Genomic DNA, 23,024 nt, shown 5'->3' on the forward strand with positions numbered 1-23,024 from the left:
CCCGGGTTTCTGGAGAACTGCACGGCAGGGCATGGGGGGGGGGGCTGGAAAGATGGCTTCTCATCACCATAGAGTTGGCACAAGGACCCTGGCGATGGGTCAGCTGGATTCGGGGAGAAGCACCCCCAGGTGAAAGGGGGCGGGTGTCTGTCTTTCCTGCCCTTCGAGCTGGAGCACCTTCCACTGGGACGTCTAGTGAGTGGTGAGATGCACCCACTGATTGCTCTTTGTTATTCTTGCCTCTAATTGTCACACAATTTATAAAAATATAAATAACAAAATGTCAGCCGGGTTCCATCTCTCGAGGTGCTTCTCGTTATCGTCTGAGAACAGAGTGGATGGGTTTGGTGTCCCCACGTCTAGCCATCAGAGCTGACTGAGAGTCAGACCATCCAGGGGGAGGAAGAAGAGGAGGAAGAGGAAGAAGAAGCTGTTCCGGCCGTGAGCTCGGCCAGCTGCGGGAATCAAAGCATTCCAGTGTGTGCACGGCACAAAGAACACAACAGGGCGTATTCGGTGGAGAAACGAGACCAAAGTTACCAGGTAGGTGAGAAACTGTACAAGCGTTTTGTTACAAAGAAAAGAGAGGACCACGGTGAGGGCCGCCCCCGTCCCTAGAGGCGCGTCTGGGCCTCGGGGATGTAGATCTCGATGCTGTCTGCACGCTCCGAGGCCGAATTCTGGCGGAAGGAGGCTGCCCTCTTGGCTGCCATGAGCCGCCTCCGGGCTTCCTGGCGCTGTCTGTCCGGCAGGTCCAGGGACTTTTCTCTCGTGATGGGAAATTTCCCTTTGGGGGGCTTCTTTGGTATCGGAGGGGGGACCTTTCTTTCTTCCTGAAAAGCAGCACAAGTCAAAATTGGGGCGATCAGAGGAGGGCAGCGCCAGCCCGTGAGCCTGGCCCACGTGGGGGCAACTGCAGGTGGCACGGGACACCCCCTGGGGGCCCGAGTCTGTCTGGCCCCGCGTCCCTCCCCGCGGCCTGGCCGCCTGCCCGGTGGGCCCTGCCTGTGACTTGCTCACATCCTTCCACGGCGGGGAGAGTGGTCTGGTGACGGCTTTACGCTTAAGCAGCTCAATCCTGCACCAGAGTATTGACTGTCTCCTCAGTCTCTGATTTATTCTGATGTCGTTGCCAGATTAACAGACTCTGTCACCTCTGAGCAGTGGCAAGTACCCACCATTTCAAGTTCTCGAGTATCCTGGGCATTTTGGAAGATGACACTTGACATCCCTGTCACATGCTACAGTCTTTTCAACAGACTTTCGATTCTAAGGACCTTCATGAAAATCATCTTATGTAGGGGAACCAATGGCCAAATTCCCTATTGTGGCCCTAAGATCCCTTGACATTAACTAGATAGACAGATAGATTTGTCACTTGCTTGGGAAACAGATGCAAATAATTATTTCCGACCTTTAACTCATGTTCTTAAATAAGTCACGAAAACACGTGTATGCCTTTTCTAGAAAGCTCCATCCCGCAGTTCTGTAGCAGATATAATATGTAATGCTTGTTACTGTTCTAGAAAAAGGTCTGTGTCCCAAACCTTGCTGCGTTATTGACCGTGGGTCCTAACTAACAAAGCTGGACCCAATGTGGGCTGTCCTTCCTAGTGGAGGGATGACAGAGCCCTACATAGCCGATTACCCCCTTCGCAGGAAAGAGGGCCTGGCATAAGGTGCCAGAATCCCTTTCTTTTCTAAGCAGATATCTAGTTGATGGGGGAAAACCCCATCCCTGTGTCTTTCTCTCTTCAGCCTCTGCAGAAATTCAAATGGGCCAGACATGCTGGGATGTTGTGGGGAAGGCATAGCTTGCCATGCAGGGTGGTCGCCTGTGGCTGAACCTGTCCATTGTGTAATGCTGGATTTGGTAGGAAGATGGTTTTGACACTTTATTCCCATGGCTTATTTTAAAATGACCTGGACCAAAAAATTAAAAAAAAAAAAGTTGGGGGGCACTCATGGCTTAGTTGAGCGGCTGACTTCTGATTTCAGCTCAGGTCATAATCTCAGGTTTGTGGGATCTAGCCCCATGTCGGGCTCCTCATTGAGTGCTGAGTGCAGAGTCTGCTTGGGATTCTCTCTCCCCTTCTCCCTCTGCCCCTCCCCTGCCCCTGCCCTGCCCTGTCTCTCTTCCTTTAAAAAACAGATTAAAAAAAATTAAAATGACTTGGACCAGAAGCAATGACTTTTTTCTGACTCTTGGGCAGGCATCTGTGACAATGGGGTAATTGTTTCATCAAAACTTTCAGCTCTTTCAAAAGTTAGTTCCTGCATTAAGCACATGACCGGATCTACCTATTTCTTTTCTCTTTGCTTGGTAGCCTCTGAAGTATGGGGCTGTAGGAAATACACATGAGCAATTCTTGTGGGAGTCTCCCGTTTAAAGGGGCTCTTGACCTCCAGGCGTCCCACAGTAGGAGAGGGTTGACCAGATGGCCCTGCAGTTCTACAGAGTAGAGTGGCCCAAGAAACACAAGGCATGGGGCCTCAGTGGTGTGAAAGAGCTCCTTATCGTCCGCACTGCGGTGTATATCCTCAGCAAGAGGCTGTCTTCAGTTAGAGGACAATTCCCTGTGCATGGCTTAGGTAGAAGGGATTTTATTAGTTGTTAATTACTGAAGAATGGAAAAAATAGGAAGGATTATTGCAAATCTTTAGATTAGTTTACTGAGTTCTATTTTTTAGTCATTAGAAAATGACATTTTCATTGGCGATCTTTACTTGTGATCTCCTTCACTTCAAAACCAAACCATAGATAGGACTTGCTTATGTACCGTGTATGGCTTATAGACAGCCCGTGACTTCTTATTCCTCTCTGACCCACTGTCTGTGGGAGAGGGGATCTGTCAATCGTCTGCAGTGGCATCTATGGCATCGAGCCCAGAACCCCCCCAGTATGGTCGGTGGCACTCTTGTGGGAACAGTGATGATGGCAATGATGGCTTTTGTTCTAATTATCTACATAGCCATCCTCCACTATGTACTTTCTCTTCAAAGCATGTTGGGTTAATTTCACCATTTTATTTTGATAATGTCTACCCAGAAAATCAGATGATGATTACTTAGATCGTCTTTAAAATGTGTTAGGAAATCAGTGTATTTATTGCTGATTCAGACCTACGTATCCGCCCTACTAACGATGATATCTGAAGGGAAGACGTGACACCATGTCTTCAGATTTAATGGAAACTTTCAGCCTATTTAAGGGCCCAGGCTGAGAGGCCTAGAGGAATTTTACATCATCAAACCATTCAGGCAAGCTCAGAATGTTTTCTTGGCCTCAACTGGAGATAACCAACTAAAACGTTTATCTGAATAGGAAGCGGTCATTGTGACCAGACCTGAAACTTTCCCTGCGGAAAATCATCTTCGTATAATCCAAACAAAGGTATGATGGAGACAATTCAGAGGGTAGATCCCTACAAGAAATGCAACTCTAGGTCTACATGTGATTTGGGTGAGTGTCCAAGAGATACAGCGAGAAAGAAACTTACTTATGACACCTGGCCGGTGACTTGCGTCCCACCTCTGCACACACGTGCACGGGTGACACTTTGATATGGTGTCGCTAACCTAAGACCGGGAAGCCCCTCACGGTGGAGCGTCACTCCTACAGCTGGACCAGGTACAAGGCACTGACGGGAAGCGGGGTGTGAGGACATCACACGCCCGGGGCAGAATTACCTTTCTTTCGGGCGACTCTATTATCTTCCAGTCATTGAGCTTCAGCTGGTGTAGCTCGTCGAACTTCATGCTGACGTCCTCGATGGAGAGCTGCAGCATGTCCCAGTAGCCCGCCAGGTCCTGGGACGTGGGTCTCGGCATGGCGCTGGGGTCCTGCCAACACACGAGCACAGTTTACAGCCCATTCTTTCCCGCACGTGCCTTTCAAGGACCCGGGATAGGGAGAAGCCCGGCTAATTCACAGCTCTGATGCAAATATTCAAGTGGGCCCACAGAGGTCCAGTAAGTTTACACAAGTGTTTGCTGACACACTTCACATTCACAAATACGAAAAGGCTCCGTATTATGTAATCCCAACTCCATGACATTCTGGAAAAGATAACACAGCAGGGACCGTAAAAGGATCAGAGGTTGCCTGGGGCCAGGGGGAGGGAGGCATGGGTGGGACATGGACGTTTAGGGCAGGGAGACTACTCTGCACAGTACTATGATAGTCGCCACTCGTCACTGTACATGTGCGCAAACCCATGGAACGTACGACAGCAAGAGGGACCCTCATGTGCACCGTGGACTCTGGGTGAAGACAGCGTGTCCACGCAGGTTCACTGATTCTAACCGAAACACCTTCTGTTGGGGATGCTGGTTGTGCTGTGAACGGGGGGGCAGAGGGGAACGGGAAATCTCCCCGCCTTCTTCTCAATTTTGCCATGAACCCCAAACTGCTCTTAAACTATAAAACCTATTAAAGAAGATGCATGTACTACATTCATTCATTGTTTCCTTTAGAAAATGCTTCTTAGGCCTCGAGAATGGTGGCAACTATCAAAGTTTTCCGACGCCGGGCAGTTCATAAAAGCAACAGGGCAACTGCGTTTTTGGTCTCCTTGGGGGATTATTCTGCCGACTCGTGCCCGGGCCAGGGCCCGGGTTTGGTGGTGGTGAAGTTGGGCTTGGAGCGGTTCCAAGTGTGCTCTCTGACAGATCTCAGCGCCCATTCCGACGGCCAGTGAGGCTGCACAAACGCACCGCGGGTTTACTTTGCTCCCACGTGGCGGGAGGACAGGCAGGTCTGATCTAGGAAGGTGCACGACCAATTTCCGGACAGGTCCCTGCACGCACAGGGGACGCCGCCGAGCCACAAACCGGCAGTCCGCTATGCACACCATTTCGGTGCGTTCTCTACATTGAAGTGGGGCGACTTTCTAAGATTAGAGTGCACCTGTCCGCCGGTTCCCACACGGCATGAGGCTGGTGAGGATCCGAAGCCCGCCGGGCGCCTCTGTGCTGGGGGCAGGCCAGCTTCACACCGTACCTGCCTGGAGGCACACAGGGCTGTGACCCCGGGTTAAGCGTATGGGTGTTTCCATGTGTGGTGCCTGTGATTCAGTGGGAGGCCATCTCAGATTAAACAGAGAAATTGTGGTGAATTTGCTTAAAATGTGCAATTTTCGGCTTACTTGTAAGTCATTCATGGTAAGCACAACGTCCTTTTTTTGTGTCTTACTCCTTCAGGATGGCTGGACAGAACCCCACCGCCGGGTGGCTGACAGACACGTGTTGCTCACGAAACTGGAGGCTGCGTGTCCAGATTGGGTGCTGGCGTGGACGTGTCCTGGGGAGACCCACGTCCAGGTGGCCAATTTCTGGCTGCGTCCTCACATGAGGAGGAGGTGCGAGCTTTGTGGGGTCTCTTTTATAAAGAGACTAACCCCCTCACGGGGGCTCCACCCTGATGACCTCACACCTCCCTGAAGGCATCACCTCCTAAGGCCATGACACTGGGGGGCGGAGTCCAACACATGAATTTTAGGGGGACACACGCATTCAGTCCCCAGCGTCCTGGTTTGGCATCTGCATCATATGATTGCTTTTGGCCCCAGCCCACCGTGCTGCGTGCAACCAGCCGACAGCCTGTGTGGGTGAGGGTCAAGGGGAAGCGAGCTGCGTGTCCAGCCAGCCCATCTGCGGAAGCCCAGGGGGACGCTGGCGTCCACAGGGTGAGAGGCGGCCGGCTTCCAGGCACCTGTCCTTGTGGGAGGCGGTCCCGTCCACCAGCCGTGGGGCTCTTCCCCTCGCGTGGGGGGCCCTGAGCTCAGCTGCTGCTCGTAAGGAGAAACAGAATGCCTGTGTTGCAGCCAGGACCTCATTCTGGAGGTGACGGAGCAGGACTCTGAACGTACTCGCAGCCATCGGGAAGGAAGTGGGGCTGGAGGAGGTTTCTCCCACCAGGGACCCATCTTCTGTCCGAAATGGAGTTTCTAAGGGGGGTTGTGTCCCCTTCTTCTGGAAGACTTCACAGACACAACGAACCTTCTTTTTTGTGGGTTTAGGGGAGGACGCCTGAGCACGTCTGTAGGAAGCCGTACGGTGACCCTTCTCATCTCCAAGGTCAGGTTGTTGGGCTTGGGTTACGTCTTCAATGAAAAAAGCTAATGTATTCTTGGAGACGTGCAGGCTCCCACTGACCCGCGAGCGGACGTCAGTCTTCGCCTGTCACTCCGCTCGACTGCTTTTGAGGCAGGGGTGCGGCTCTGTGGGGGCAGCGGGGCACAGCCAGGACCTGCCTCCCTGTCCTTGGCTCTTTTCTGGGGGAGCTGGCTGCCTCTGTGTCCACTGGACACTCAGATACCGTGGTATGTTTGTGAAACTGTTTTTAAATGTCCCCTTCCCCCAGCAAAGCGACACAGTGCCGTCTTTCCCAGTTAACTTCACGTCCAGGAGGGTTCCCGTGGCTCGCTGGCCCGGCCGCCAGAGGCCCCCATGACGCAGCCTCTGGGGCTCCCGTGTTCTGGGGTAACGTCTTCAGAAGGGCTGGGAAGCCCTGCCAGACCACACACGGGGTTGTGGAGCTTGTGGGAACGTAGGTCTGAGGGGGACAGTGAGTTTCTACCAGGCTGGCTGGGGATGAGGTGTGCGGCTGGTCAGGGAAGCCCGTGTTTCCCTGCAGGTTCAAGGGCAGGTCCCCCCACTCCGGTCTGTATTCTCGTTATGTGATGAATCGCTCGTACGTCCTTGCCTTGAATGATGTCTGCTTTGTTCAGTCCATCCTAAACACCCCGGGGCGGTGGTGGTTCTGGCTTATCTTCTGGGGTCCTTCCTTTGATTTAAAACCGGTTAGCCACCTAAATCTTCCAGCAGCTGGCAATGCGGCGTCGGACAGTGTCTCTCTCCGGCCAGGCCCGCCTTGGACACCCACCCCCTCCTTCAAACAACGCCGCAGGGTTGTTTTGTTTTTGTTTTTTTTTTTCTGAATCCTAGATAGAAGCCAAAAGAAAAGGAAACAGCCACACTATGCATTTCAAAACTCTAAAAAAGGATGTTTTTAAGGTTAGGTTAAAGTGCGATTTGACATATGTAAGAGGCATCAAAAATATTAGGACAGGTAATTTAAAAATCCAATATTAGCTGCTTCTGGTACAGAGGACATGGCCGTTTTATAAGCTTGAATAACGCTTTTACATGTTTTTACTGCGTGCCAGGTGCTTTAGGTAGGAATCCCTAAAGACGGTGAGTACCGATGCTTACCTGACTCTGGATAACACGGTACAGCGCTGTGCAATGGCCTAAATCCGCTCCTTTCAAGGCAGTAATCACGCAGACGTGGAGGAGGCAGGACTATGCTCCCTGATCACTCCAGCCCAGCACGTCACGGCTGCTAAACCCCCCTGCACCCCCTTTCTAAGTGTGGGTGATTACTTCATGTCACGGGAGACATGGGGGTCACTCTATACATTTTGTGATGAAAGTCAATGGGGTTAACTGGAAAATACTGGAGAAAACATACTTTTTAACAACCCTAATTAAGAGGGGGGAATTGGCGGCTCTCGTGCTTTTTTTCCTTTGATGTGTAGGAACATTCTGTAAATTCACATGTCGCCTTGCAAATTAAAACAACAAAAAAAAGTCAAATCACGGAGCACCGTCGCCCCCACGACGCACAGACCTACCTGCATTTTAATGACAATTTTGCTCTGAAAGAAATCAATGTCTGGATTTATAAAATAGTCTATACAGTAATGTGAATACTCCTTAGGTATTTCTACAAATAACATGAGATGGATACTTTTTTGTTAGACAAAGAACAGTGTGTGTGTGTGTGTGTGTGTGTGTGTATTTGTACCTAGATGCACTAATACGCCACATGAGTAAATATCAACACACATATCGTTCTTCTTTCTCTTTGATGTTCAGGACCATCAGAGTCACGTTTACTGCCAACTCGGTTGCCTATTCCTGGCATACTCATTGCCCTCCTGACTACGAACTAGAAAGCCCCGATTATTCTACAATCTCTACTGAATCTCTCTGAAAGTTGCTGCTAATGTGTTGAGTCGACCCCCTCTCGTTGCGGTCTTGGTCTGTGACATTACAGCTGCTCCTGTCCCTCTTCCCTCCTAAGGCTATCGGGCAGGTGGACCCTGCAACCCGAAGGTGCCCCAGGGCTCTGGGGGGCTGTCCCCGTGCCACCCGCTCCCTCTCCCCCAGCACCGCCTCACGGTGGCCTCGTCACCATCCCAAACCCCAACCCGGGACGTGCGTTGCATTGGCTCCCTGTTCTGCAAAGTCCCAGGTACCTTTCTCAGACCAGAGCGGGGAGAGAGGACCCACGACTTGCTCTAAGGAGCCAAGGACACCCGGGGATTTGCTCACCATGTTCTGCTGGCACAGCCAGTAAAACTGCTGGAATTTCTGGGACATCAGAAGCTGCGCGCTCCCCACTGCACTCCTGATTTTACCGAGAACTGTGAACAAAACAGAACAAAACAGGTTTAAAGCTGGGTCAGTGAAAAACCAAACACAAGAGCATTACACGAAGGGAGTCAAGTCCAAAAAGCATGAGTTACTCTTCTCCTTTCCTGAAGATTAAAACTTTGAATTTACTGTGCAGGGCATGGCCACAGACTGGTTTTTTTCCAGGCTGCCCCATGTCTGAGTTTTGAGGGAAATGCAAAGATATGTAAGTAATACCAGCTGTTAGGATATTACTGGTCAGTGTTGGGATGAGTGTAGTCTGGAAGTGTGATCTATACCACAGGAGGCTTTTCCTGTTTATGGCACCAAGATTCTTTTTTTTTTTTTTAAGATTTTATTTATTTATTTGACAGAGACAGCCAGCGAGAGAGGGAACACAGCAGGGGGAGTGGGAGAGGAAGAAGCAGGCTCCTAGCAGAGAAGCCTGATGTGGGGCTCGATCCCAGGACCCTGGGATCATGCCCTGAGCCGAAGGCAGATGCTTAACGACTGAGCCACCCAGGTGCCCCATGTGGCACCAAGATTCTTTAAGCAACGCTGCTTAGGTGAGCTAGAAGTTGAGGCAGCCAAGTAGGAATAAAAAAAGACATTAAGTCCTTCTTGCTTCTTATGGATTCCACGGAGATGAACATGTTAATTCGTAATTTCTAGGAAATCACATTGGTACCGGTTACCTCACTTGACTCAAGGGGGTAGTCTTTGGGGGCTCTGAGAGCATCTTGCCCTGTAGCGAGGAGCTGTGCAGGGAAAGGCTGCGGTGTGCTTGTGACCCATCACTTCCCAGCCTTGGGCTCTGTCCACAGCTCCCGCCACCTGCTGTGGGCCCTCTGCGGACGACCGAGTCACGTCACCACCGTGGGCTCCCATCACATTTGACTCTCCAACTGATTCACCACGGACGTTCATAGTGACGATGTCCTCCCCACTCCCGTGAGCCCGCAGTGATGTGGCAGGAAGTCTCCAAATGATTTCTAAGTCATATGACTTTAAGCAATCAAATAGCACTTTCTAAAAAAGTAAGTAATGCAGTTTTGTATAGAAGTGTGGGTATGACCACTTCGGGATGGAGAATCGGCAAACAGAAGCCTTTGTGTGTGAAATGCAGGGACTCTGTCCCAATTCCGCGACCTCCGGGGGTCTCTGCACCTGCCACCTCTGTCCCCGTCCTCACGCCCGGTCCTTGTTGGGTGTTAGTACCGTAATTATTTTGGAAATAACAGCTTTGGTAGACCCCATCTCACATGACTCTCAAAAGCACTTGGGCCTCTGCGGGAACACGTTTCCTGCCTCTACACCCTGAGCCCACTCAGCCCTGCGTTTTGTTTGCCAGAGACACAAACAGCAAGTTATTCACAGGGTTCCGGCAGATCTCCCTCTTGGAGCTGGAGCGGGTTACTCCCACCTGCTCACTTTTGGCTTCCGTCTGGCTCTCTTGCAGACCGTCTGCAGAGCACAGGTAGTGAGGAGCGGAGCCAGCCTCTCCAGCTGAGAGCAGCTGAGCGCGTGTCCTCGGGCTTCCCTGCCAGGAAAGCCATGGAAGCCTAGCATTGCTAGCGGCAGCTGGAAGACGGTTAAGGAAGGGGGTGTTTCGCCTGGAGATGTGTCCGTCCTGGAAGGGAGGAAAGAACCATCACCCTCCCATATGTATTTATGTGGATTCATCTACGTCAGGACATTTCTGGACTCCAGGCTTGTCTAAAGAAGAGAGCGAACCAGAGCTCAAGGCGGCATGAAGGACATGCTCGCGTCACCCAGTGTCTTGTCTGGAGGCGCATCCTGACGCGGTTCCTCGGGACACCAGGGGGCGCCCATGCAGGTCCTTGGGCACACTCGATCGTCGAAAGCTTGCAGGTGTCCACAGAAGGGGAAACTGAGGTCCAGAGGAGTAAATGCAGCCCCCGCCACGTCCCCCACAATTTCCCGAATGTGAGTGATTTTACCAGCGGCCTCTAAACTAAGTATTTGTGAGACTCATTCAGAGTGCGCTTGAAACTGGCGTAGAACATTCTAGTGCCCTAACAGCCGAGCCTCACGGTTGCTCCTTCCCCTCGGCCTTGCTCTGGAGGAGAGTCAGAGACCACGGCTGGGAGGGGCCTCAATATCCACGTGACCAAATGCTATGAGGCTGTGGGAACGGATGTCCCAGAAACGCACCCGTGGATGTGCCTGAGACATGTCGTAAGGTACCAGCGGTCCCCCCAAGGCAGCAATAGGTAAAGCACAAAGTCCATTTCCTAAAAAGTGAGGAGCTGGCATCGTGCACAACCTGTTCTTAAAATGATTTTCTTCAAAACAACAATTGCTGGAGAGAATGTGGAGAAAGGGGATCCCTCCTACATTGCTGGTGGGAATGCAAGTTGGTACAGCCACTCTGGAAAACAGTGTGGAGGTCCCTTAAAAAGTTAAAAATTGAGCTACCCTATGACCCAGCCATTGCACTACTGGGTGTTTACCCTAAAGATACAGACGTAGTGAAGAGAAGGGCCCTATGCACCCCAATGTTCATAGCAGCACTGTCCACAATAGCTAAATCGTGGAAGGAGCCGAGATGCCCTTCAACAGATGACTGGATTAAGAAGTTGTGGTCCATATATACAATGGAATATTACTCAGCTACCAGAAAGAACGAGTTCTCAACATTTGCTGCAACATGGACGGCACTGGAGGAGATAATGCTAAGTGAAATAAGTCAAGCAGAGAAAGACAATTATCATATGATTTCTCTCATCTATGGAACATAAGAACTAGGAAGATCGGTAGGGGAAGAAAGGGATAAAGAAAGGGGGGTAATCAGAAGGGGGAATGAAACATGAGAGACTATGGACTCTGAGAAACAAACTGAGGGCTTCAGAGGGGAGGGGGGTGGGGGAATGGGATAGACTGGTGATGGGTAGTAAGGAGGGCACGTATTACATGGTGCACTGGGTGTTATACGCAACTAATGAATCATGGAACTTTACATCAGAAACCAGGGATGTACTGTATGGTGACTAACATAATATAATAAAAAATATTTAAAAAATGATTTTCTTCAGAGTAAGACAATGGACTTAAACACTTCTTAATTTAATTTGTCTTATTTTCTCATCTGTCTATAAGGAACTCAGCTTGCTGTTCCCCGGAGTTTCATTATTAACAATTTCACACATACAGAAGATCTGAAAGAAAAGTGTCCACATCACTTCAAATCAGTAATTAACAGTTTGCCACGTGCGCGTGTTTATTTTTCTGAACCATTTGAAGATAAGCTGTAGCCAGCCGTCGGCCTGTGCAACCTTCATGTCCTTATCATTCCGAAGGGGTGAAGAATTCCCTTGCGTATCTATTCTGTGCTGCTTCTAGAATATTAACAAGGAGTTTAACTCACGTGGCTTTAATAAAAGTGAATAACTGGATAACACCGTGGCATCCTTTCAGACTTAAAAAATAGCTTCATGCATCTTGATCCCTGGGCCCAGGTATGTTCTGCAAATCTGTTTCGAGAGGTGCTTTCCTCCCCGCAGACCCACCTCCTTGATCTGATTTGCCAGGCAGCAGTGGAGAGGGAATGGTGACCAGGACCCCTGGAGGAAGCTGGTGCAGGGGGAGGGCGCTGGGGTTCAGCACTGAGTGTGCCCAGAGGACAAAGGGTGGGCAGGCATGGGGGGGTGGGGGTGGACAGGTGCATGGATGGGGTGGGCAGTGCTGGGACAGGGCATGGGCAGTGCTAGGACGGGGGGTGGGCAGGTGCGGGTGGTGGGACACAGCCAGAGTATTTCCTAGGAGGAGTGAAAGCCCTTTACCCTTCATTCACATTTTGATCCCCCAAACTGAACACATCTCTCTAGCTCTGACCTTACTGCTGCCAAGTGGAGGAATGATCTTTATTCTGAAATGTTGAGTTTCCACTGTAAACCCCTGTAACTTGCAAGACTGATGAAAAGCTTGAGAGAGACTTGTTTCAATGGGGCTGTTGCTGCAGGAATGTACAGAAGTGACACTAAATGTGCTTCTTTGTACTGACTATGTTTCCTCAAATCGTAATTAGAAGTCAATCGGTATTCTACAATTCGGAATTTTCATCCCTAATTTTCATATTCTTCTTAAAATGTAATTCAACAGAAGTATTAATATAAAGCACTTGAATTTATAATCTTTAACACATCATGGATAGATGGGCAATACCTTGGTGTTGATTTAATGTGGTGAAGTTATTATAAAGGCTGTAAATTGATTATTGCTCGGGAGAGACAGTGAATGTTGGAAGAGAAGCTCGAGACGTGATTGCTGACGGCGGGAGGGTCTGCAAGTTTAGCGAGTGGGGACGATTCTATCTGGTACGTTTAATGCAAATAGCTTCCCATAATCGCCAAGAATTTGAAGTGAAAAATTCAATGTATTCTTTTCCAAGATACTTCCCTAATGTTGTCATAGTTTCGACACCTTTTTCAAGAGCTTCAGATGCGTGCTAATGCTCCCCAGATTGCAAGCTGACAAAGAACGTGATACAACGCTTGTCTTTGACGTGCAAGGAAATTTGATTAATTCCCTCGCTCCTTTTTATTTTTCACGCATCTTCTACAATTTCCAATTCTTTCTAAATTTGCTATGAAAGGCCAGGACAACATTTACATTATTCTTTCAGAATCTGAAGTGGATTTTTGCAGAATTTGCAGATAGTTTGAAAGGATCATGGGAATATTTATCTCCTCTCCGATCTCTTGGGTTCCTCCGTGACTGGTTTCGTGCAACAGGCGTGGGAAAATCGCTGCTTGCTGAGACGTCCCCCCGCCTTCAGGTCTCATGCATTACATTCCATGTTTATTGAGCACACGTGTGTTTGTCCACTCTGGTGTCACGTGGCCATCTGGTGCCTGGCACGTGAGGGACGTCCCCGAAGGCACCTGCCCGGGCTTCACGAGGACCTGGAAGCAAGCCCATCGGAAGGCTGGCAGGGGCGGCCGTCCACCGAGCTGTGCAGTCGGCAGGTCCCCAAGGCTGGTGGCGGCTGAGGTGCGCCTGGCATCCGCTCTGTTCAGGGCGATCGTCGCTATATCTGATTCTTCAGTTTGTCATTTTCTCTGTTGACGTGAAGGGTCCAGGCAAACTGAAGACACAGGGGCGGCTTCTCTCCAGCCTGTGTCCTCCTCATCCCCCTGCATTCAGGGTCGCTCTGAGCAAGATGTCCCTCTTCCCTGTGCCTGCTGCATCATCTATGAGCCGGGCATCGCCCCCTCCAGAGGTCACGGCTGGGCGTCCCGGGTGTCCTCCTTCCTCTGCCGGTAAAGGGAGACCCTCAGACGAGGGAATCGCTGAAGGCCCCGCCCCCCAGCCCTGGGCATCTGTGGTTCTACACGTCTGGTCAGCCGGTGTCAGGTTATTAGCTGTTTTGGGCACGAGAACCTGCCAACACCTGTCCAAAGACCCCACTTCGGAGTCCCTCATGTGGTTTCGATCTTTGTGGAACTACGGAAGGAAAACCTCGTAGCTTCAGGACAACTGCTTTTATTTCAGAAAAACACCCTACTAGTTTTGTTTCACTTTATGCCATTTACCCTTTGGGTTTAATATCACAAATACAAAAATCCCCAAATACGACTGTAGTAATGGTTGACAATCGCTCCAGAACGGATCTTTAGTGACTTAACAATAGGAAGGGGTCATGAACGTGACTTAACTTAGACCAGTATTATTTGGGCTCAGGATAGTTTTTCTGAACCACAGAGGGCTGAACGGATCTCACTTCTTTCAATCAGTTCAGTGAGCTGTGATTATAAAATTGTAGCTTGGGAAGAAATTAGTTCATGTGATGGAAATTTCAATATTCGGAGCTCAGAGTTCTGGTTTAACAAGCCGTTTAACTTAATCTTTGCTTTTTAAAGGTGCCATCACCAATAACCCTCTATCTGTTCTTAAAACGAGTGCGAGAACCAGAGGTTACCTTACTTTTTAAACTTACTAGGGAAATGTCTAACGTTGATTAGTATGGTGCTAGTTTCAGGTGCAAAGCACGCAGAAGAGACACCTAAGAAACGTTGTGTCATCTTTGTCCACAAAAACATCAGACATCTGGGCAACTTCAGGAAAGAAATTCAGAACCACAAAAAGTATCAGGTGCATCACTTCTCTGGTCTCTGCACCCAAGGCTTCCAGCGGCGCCATCATCTTTAGTTATTAAACAGTCCTGGGAAAAGCGCACATAAGACAAAATCATCAGCTGGTATCCTCAGATGGGGAGGGCACGGGACACTGCAGCCCCTGGGTGAGGGCGACGGGAGGACTGGGGGGATTTTAGATGCTGCGCTCTCACAAGGGTGTGAACAGGAGAGTGAGCGTCCTTGCGTATGATGACCGTCCAATTGTCCTTCTGTTCCCTTCTGTGTCTGCACTGCAGAGCACCCTGCCAGACCCTGGTGTGGGATAAGAGGTGCACCAAATACCATCACCACCTTCAAGGAGCCGAAGGGCTCTGAGGACAGCAGAGGACAGAGCTTCGGGAAGACAGAGCAGCTGTCCTGTCCTGCGAGAGACGCACGTCGCCAAGGGCTTGGAGGTGATGGAGTGGAGGCAGACAGGGGCACAGTCCACGTCGAAGTGAAGTTCTCCTTAAGGAGCCTGGAGACAGGCCGCCATCTGTGGAGCAGCTTCCCCCCCCCTCCCCTCTCTGCTCCCCCTGCCACACAGCTGAATCCAACTCCCCATCGATCCTGGCACCACGCGCCGTCTCTACGAAGCTGCCTTGGGATTTTCCCCGTTGAAAGTGTCTCAAGCCTGAGTTTCTAAAGCTCCTATCTGCATTTCTCCCACCACACGTGATGTTTCCTGCTCGGTATAAATAGTCCTGTCCCGGTCTCACTGCTCCCGGTCACTGCAATCCGTGTCTACACTGCTGGTCACTCTCCGCCAGCCTACAGTCTGTGGGGTGGTGACTGGATCATGGCGTGTATTCAGTAAATATCTGCTGAACATTTACATTAATGAGAGTCCAAGAAGAAGATCCCAAAGATTCAAAAAAGGTGTTTAGGGAAATGCCATTGAGGGGCAGCAGAAATTCCCTTCTGCTCTAGCTTGCTGGAGAAGAATACACTTTCCAGATGCTCAGCTTAAGGCAACTGAAATCCAAACACTGTGTTTCCCGCGAGGATGGAATCTTAACCACTGATCTGGGTCATTGCAGGCCCTCGAACTGAATTCCGTAGAGAGTACCTTCACAGAACTAGTACCAGAACTCTCTTGCATGCCCCCAGTGACAAGACAGTCATGACTTATCATGATGATGCTTCGGTGCCAAAGCCTTTTAACTGTCAGATCTTTTGTGTTTAGTTGGAGAAGGAATTTGCCCCCTTTTCCCTCTTAATTTCCAGTGGCCAAGTCATGATGAGCTAGTCATGAAACACTTAATCAGCTCAGGGAGTCTCTCTGGAACCTCAAGGGGTGTCCCAGCTACAGAGGATCAGAATGCAGCAAATGGCCGAGGACTGGGACTCAGCGTTTTCTGAAACAGCGGAAGAAGGTAGTCCACAAGAATACAGACAGGAAAGCGATGCAGGGAGAGCCTTTCCAGTAAGGAGCGCGGTGACTTGATAACTTCGGGCAGCACAGTGGTAAAGCATCGCTTTCGACGGGAGAGGGCCCTGACTTTGCCTCTCGACTCCATCACCATGCTCTATGGGATCTGGGGGGAGACGTTAACCTCAAGCCTGGCTCTCTTTATTTGTAGGACGGCGACGATGCTATCCGCGCCGCACCGCGGTGAGCACTGAACGACGTGTGCAGAGAACTTCCCATGAGATTTGGTGCGGGATTCACGCTCAGTACCTGCCGGCGTAGAGATCTCTTCTTTGAAAACAATACTCCTTTTAAACTGGAATTCTTGGAAAATAACTACTACGTTAAAAGGACACGCTAAATATGGAAAATTGTGATACGGTAACGAATGCCCTGGGCCGCCTTACAAACACGCAGCGGCTAGTGTCTCCTGTTGTTCTGCACACAAAGGGAGACCAGACTTCTTGTCCTAAATGGTGTAAATTCATATGATGACAGGATGGAATTGACACATTACGGAGCTAGACCTGACAAGTGTGTCTTCAGCGGGGTTCTGCTGTGGAGCCCCAGAGGGCGGGGGCGCGTCCTGACGGACCACCCCGCGGGTCTGCACACTCCGGGCCCCGGAAGAACCCGTGTCGACCCCGTGCACACGGCAGGAACCGACCACCTGACCCTGATTTCACATCAACTTAGGCAATTCAGTTTTTCCGAGTTTCGTCTTTGCGATAAAGATTATAAATCCCATGACAATTAAAACAATTTTGCCGAGCTGAAACACATACCGACAAGTGAGAAAATGCTGCAGGAAACGAGTGGTTTTTAAATATCAGAATTGTGCGTAATCGCTCCACTCAGTGTACCCTAAGCAGATAATACATTTGGACAAACGCATGAGAACAGTTTGAGACACCCATCGGCCACAGCCCACTGGGGAGCAAGTTCAAATGCTTCGCCATGGCAACGCTTCCCCCAAAACACTCAGGGTCTACTATCCACCCAGGTAAACAACATGTGGAATTTGATGATTAAGAGAGAAATGTGGGGGAAGAGAATTAGTTATGTAAAGGCAATCTATTTGTTTCTTCGTAGGTTAACACCGTAAGCTCTGACAGCTAGAGATCAACACACCAATTAGTTTTTTGGCTTTATGGATCTCAGGCCACTGCATTCTGTCAGTTATGGAAGTCTGTCTAATTTCACCATCATGTTTCCATTTGTAGGATGACTGACAGATTCTCTCACAACAAACATCTAGACATGTAAGGGCAGGGCACAATTCCCAAGGACGTCAGCTATCCTTTTGAACTTGAGAATTTAGAGTGAGCTAGCAAGTGTACAAAGGAATTCATGGAAGAAGAAAAAATACTTTCAAGAGAGCATAACTTGTCAAGTCAAGACATTCAGAGATGCCTCTGTGAAATCATATTTTGGTCAAGACATGTTAGTTCTAAGTATGTTGCAAGTGTTCTTGGATTCTTGGTCTATCAACAAAGACAGATAGTGTTTGTTTAGAAATCACGTACAGCGATTCACAGGATGCTGCTTCTGACAATCCTCAAGATAGGATTCTTCAGGTCAGTGGGAGGTGGGTGGAGAATGAGGGAGCTGTCCCTTTCTGCAGAGAGGCAGAGACCCATCAGAGCCAGAAAGGGGCTGGAGCAGGTCTGCTCTGTGGGCACTGGGTCAGGAGGTCACACAGATTCCCGCTCAGCGCGGTGACGGGAGAGCTGGGTGCGAACCATCACAGGGCTGGCCGGTTCAATCTCTACTCATCTCAAACTTCTCTTTGGCATAAAGCCAACTCAAGTGGCCCCTGGGTGGCTCAGCCGGTTAAGTGTCTGACTTGAGGTTTCGGCTCAGGTCGTGATCTCAGGGCCCTGGGATGGAGCCCCGTGTCAGGCTCCACACTCAAGTGAGTCTGCTTGAGATCCTCCCTCTGCCCCCGCTCCTGCTTGAGCTCACTCTCTCTCTCTCTCAAATAAATAAATAAATCTTAAAAAAATAAAGTCAACAATTTCTTATAAACATGGGACACTAATGATTCTAGAAAACAGTGGACACACTCCACATCAAGTTACTGTGAGAATTCGGGAGAACAGGCACGTGGAATGCGATCAACTACACTTCCGACACCATGGTCAGCGCCATTGGGCTCATGATCTAACAAAACCCAAAAGGATCCCCTCAAACACCTTAGTGGCGGCTTTTCTGTTCGTGTACTTATCTGTTTTCTGGGCGCTGAGCGGGACGTGGTGGGGAGCACGTTTGTTTCCATTTACCCAGTTATCAAAGGATTAATAATGCCGTTTGCCTGTTTGCCCTACTGACCAACGATCAATGCTAGTAAGCCAAGGAGAGGCTGTCCTCTTACTTTCCTCCGAGAGGTCGTTCTCCTCTGCGTCTCTCTCCATGTCCTTACACCAGCCTTCCATCCTCTTTGTCTCCGTGTGCAGGAGCTTCACAAACCACGAGCCGTCCCTCCGGCACGGAGACATCCTCCCGGTGTCCGCTGTCTCGATGGACGGCTCCAGCCAGGGGTCAGGCGGCGGCAGGTTGGCAGTGTCCACGGGGGTCCTGTAGTCTTCTCTGTAACTGAAGAGCCCCTGGGTCCGAACAGTTCTCACGGCCCCGTACTGGGTCGGTGTGCTGGGCTCTGAATGCCGCTGGAAGGAGGGCCCAAACTGCAGGCCTTTGTCCTCCATGGTGACGTGTCCCGGGAAGCCCTCCAGCTCCAAGTCCGCTTGGACGGCGGCGGTCACGCTGTTGGAACGCTTGAAACGCCCGTGTCTGCGGAGGGGGGAGGGAAGAGAAAGGGGAGACTTTCTGAGCGGACTCCATGCAGCAAGCCTACGCCCAGCTCATCAGCAACATGCCTGCAGCGCAGCGAGCAAACAACTCCAGGGAATGATGAGTCTTTCCCTTTCCTTACTACCATTTTGGTGTTTCAGCTTTGAAAGAACGCTGGGTTTTGCAAATAATTAACCTCTAACATCTACCTAAGTCCCAATGCCTAAATGATGCCCACTAGATAAGGGCGTGTATTGCAGGGCGCAGTGAGGGTAATGCATTCCACGAGTCCCCTGCCTTGGCTCAGGGACTTCCCTTTACAAATATGCTACAGTTTACAAAACTGCCGTATGTTGCATCTATGCAACAGGACGGCTGTGTAGCTTCTTTTATGTAAATAACTTCTGTACCCCACGGAGTTTTGTGACACATTTCAGGGCATGCGTCTCTTCTATCTGAATAACTTCATATCATCCCCATTAAGTCTTTTATGCAAAATAAGGAATCCAAATTCTGACTCGAGCAGGTGTTTTAAAAACATTTTCATCATATGCATTGGAATGCCACCCAGTCCCGCACAGCCAATTACTGAAATGATGGGCAGGAAAGGGCTTATAATTGGAGTCCAGATATTGCTGGGTGAGAACTCTGTGTGCGTGTGTGGGGGGGTTATTCCAAACTGAACCCTAACTCTACATTTTGGTTTCTCACCAACTGAACCCTCCCTTCGTATGGTAGCAGCTGTGTGTGCAGCTGGTTAATGAGTTTGCCACTTACTGTCTTTGCTGGAGGCAAAGGAGAAAAGAACCGAACCCATGATGGGGATGGAAGGCAGCAAGCCCAATCCCCGTGCAGAAGCGGTCCGCCTGCTAAGTGCTCTACTGGGAACCGGGGAAGCCAGTAGCTTGTGGTCTGAATTTCTTTGCAATCAAAACCTTTATTGGCTGGGTCCTAAAACCCTCCACAATGAGCAACATCACCCAGGCCTAGATGCTAACTGAAGTTGCAGATGTAACAATCCTCTCATTTAATTAGTTTTTATGAAATGTACGAGATATATTTTTTAATTATAAAATAAAATCATCATCCTGTTCTTGCTACAAAAATAACATCACTGTCATAGACATCTCTGTATTTTATAGTTTAAATCATGGTATAGCTAAGGTCTTAATTCCTTCTTCTCTCTTTCTTTTACTTTTAACATTATTAGGTAAGGAGACATGCACCTGATTCACCCTTAAGCCTATCTGTTCTTCCTTTTGATGAAGAACTTTGGCTCTCAGGCCTGTCAGCTCCTCTGCTTTCACAGGTGGTAAATTACTTTAGAAAGAATTATTCCCCTGCCTCTCGCAAAAACAAGACACGGGCGGGTGTTATTTCATACTTGAACAATATAAATTGCAAAGTATAAATATATGACCCTGCTTCCGCAAGTGGCATGAATTATAGATGGTCGGCGTGATCTAGATGTTTGCAGTCAGAGTTCTAACAGATCGCTCTGGCTTGGGAACATCGTATGTTGGGAAGGGGCTGAGTTACCGCTTCTCATCTTCCACCTGGATGCCAACGGAGTGGTATTCCCGCAGGCCTCGGCTCTCTGTGTCAGAGTCTGTGGCTGTTTCCACCTAATGCAACACAGAACACCTTATTTTAGAACTGAGATAAGGGACCTGGGCAGGGGACAATTTTGTGTGTGTGTCTGTTCGTTTGCTGTAACTAATTACACATTTAATTAGTACAGAGAGGCACTTGACCCAGTAAAATCACAAAAAAGAGGGAAATGCGGTCATATTGGTGTAATTACATTGTTACTGTGTTTCATCACATTTCACATAACTACTTGAACTCAGTGTTGCACTCTGATCTCTCAAACATATGCAAATAAAATTGCTTAGTTCAGCTAAGGCAAAAAATAGGCTTTGTTGGATTGCACGATTATAGGACTTAAAAGCTCTTATCACACCCTACAGTGAAGAAAGTAAGTATAGCATGAACCAGATAGAGCTAACGACAAACAAGCCACTTAATAGAATTATACTGATGGCCGCATCCACATACAAAAACACACGGAAAGGAATTTCAGCGTGTATCGGGACCATTGAGGCAATCTCTCCATCTGCTCCTACACAAAGGTTTCTCGCATCTGCCAATGAGACTGCCCAGCAAGGCCGTGTCAGAACAGAACAGAAACTGCGTATTTTACATGAATCCTTCTTGTGGTTCTATTTGCCAAAATGTCTCCCAAACCCACCAAGCGTGTTAGGACCGTCAGCAGGGCAGAGCTCACAAGCGAGGGGATGCTGGTACGGTCTGTTTTCTAAAAACAAAACAAACCAAAACAAACCCCCAAGCTCTCAGCACAAAAAGTCTGTGAAACCAAAGGTTAGTTTCATCGTAAATATTATCCTGGCTATTCCAACGTCCCTATCCTTTTCCCCAGAAAATACTACCTACTGTATCAGTGGGACTTTGACCCCAATCTGAAATGTCATAACTAAGTTGTAAACCACATCTTCTCTTGAAAATATTAATGATTGCCACGAGGGTAAGACAAAAACCACTAAAGAAATAATTATGACACTCTCTTTTGTGCCTTAGGAGACACTGTGACTATAATTTGTGGTTGCCCTGTGGCCGAGCTCATGCCACCGAGGGCTGACTCAATTCGTGGCAAAGAGAAACAGTGAGTCGAAACCTGATGTTTCTTTTATGCTGACCATGCACCAGGCACTGTGCCAAGAGCCTAATAAGCATTATTGCATGTAGTGTCCACGGTACCCCCGCTGTGATTTCCTGCCACACTGAACAGCTGAGGAATCAGAGAAGGTGAGTAACTTGCCCAGGGGTGCACAGCTCACTGGGGGCAGAATGAGGATTCACACCTGCGTCTGTCTGACAGCAGCACCATGCTCCGTATTGACCCTCTGTGACCAGCATAAGGACAGCCTCAAGAAGCCCCTGGGGCTCCTGGTGAGTTCCCGAGCCGTGGAGCACGGCTGGGCATACCCTATTTCTTACTGGCAGAATCCTGCACACATGCAGAGAGGTCACCCCTCCTCTGTGGTGCGTGGTTGGATGGCTGGACGAGGACACAGGGTGACCACAGGAGGAGGGACATTCTTGAATCCAGGTCTAACCCTGTTGCTGTCTGTACGGGGGAGGGGGGTCATGGCTTTGATAAACTTCACCTTCCTGGACATGGAGATTGTTACTATTTTATTTTATATGAAAAGGTTATAGTAACAATTCACATATTTAAAATGTGGTCCCATGTCAGTGCAAACAGAGCTGCCTTGTGTTTTAACTGCTCGCTATTCCATTTTACGACCATCACCTGATTTATGTAACCAGTCTGCAATGGAGGGATAATCCGGTTACTTCTAGTTTTCTGCCACGATTAATGCTGGTGCTCCAGATACATGCCTGTGCGTGCGCGTGAGCTTCTGGGAACACATTCATAGTGTATGTGATTTCTGGATCAAATTACTACACTTCACAATTTTAGTAGATAGTGTCAAATTTGATGGATACATGATTTGGGGGAGATCAAAGCATACATATACTTGTAGAAAGAATTTTGTAGTGAAAAGAGCACTAGTTTTTATCATTGAAATGTTCAGAATATTTATCTTACTTATTCCAATTCCAGGATTCTAGTCTAAGGAAATCACTTTAAATTCTGACAAATGCGTGAGGCGTTCATCCTCGCGTTATTTCTCAGGTGAAACACGGCAGGGGTGAAGGGCGAGCGGTAGCAGAGGGTAAATTATGATTCGCTCATGACACAGAAGACTACACAGGACGAAGATGATGGCTGTAAGGGCTACACCACGCAAGACGCTTGTGGTCCCATGCACACTAGCAGGTGGCATGAACAGCAACATCACAAGATGCATGTGCACACATGAAACACACGTGTATTCACAGCCATGGACACACACTACGTAAGGGACTAAAACATACAACCGGATAACAGCATGTTGTCTCCCTTATCCAGTCTCCAGTTCCCTGTGCTAGAACTCTCTTCCGTTCCCAGTGGAGGGGAGAGCTTTGGAGCCAGAGTCTGCTGCGAGCTGGCCATGCGACTCTCAGTGAGTCTCTTAAATTTTGTTGAGTCTTTTCTTCCTAATCTCAAAAATGAGGGGACATCAGACACTTCCCTTGATTGAAGTAAAACTCCGCAGGAAGCCAGACTCAGATAAGCTTGTCCGCAGCAAGTACTGACGCTCTGTCCTCTCACCTCAACTGTGAAGACGGGCAGGTGT

The 23,024-nt window shown here is 49.2% G+C and overlaps 1 protein-coding gene across 1 annotated transcript in view; it reads right to left on the bottom strand.

The window, feature by feature from the left end:
- Window positions 1-290: 290 nt before the first annotated feature.
- The window catches only part of DLGAP2 (DLG associated protein 2), a 114,875-nt gene continuing 92,141 nt past the window's right edge, over window positions 291-23,024 (bottom strand). Inside the window, exons 6-10 of the mRNA XM_087856483.1 lie at window positions 20,299-20,384; window positions 18,344-18,759; window positions 8,341-8,432; window positions 3,691-3,843; window positions 291-833 (exon numbers count right to left, since the gene is read on the bottom strand). Coding sequence (XP_087712609.1) covers window positions 615-833; window positions 3,691-3,843; window positions 8,341-8,432; window positions 18,344-18,759; window positions 20,299-20,384 — 966 coding nt within the window. The 3' untranslated portion in view covers window positions 291-614. The remainder of the gene's footprint in view (window positions 834-3,690; window positions 3,844-8,340; window positions 8,433-18,343; window positions 18,760-20,298; window positions 20,385-23,024) is intronic.

This window comes from Ursus americanus, chromosome 27, assembly GCF_024610735.1.
Source record: "Ursus americanus isolate L20-20 chromosome 27, mUrsAme1.1.p, whole genome shotgun sequence".
NCBI classification, from domain to species: Eukaryota; Metazoa; Chordata; class Mammalia; order Carnivora; family Ursidae; genus Ursus; species Ursus americanus.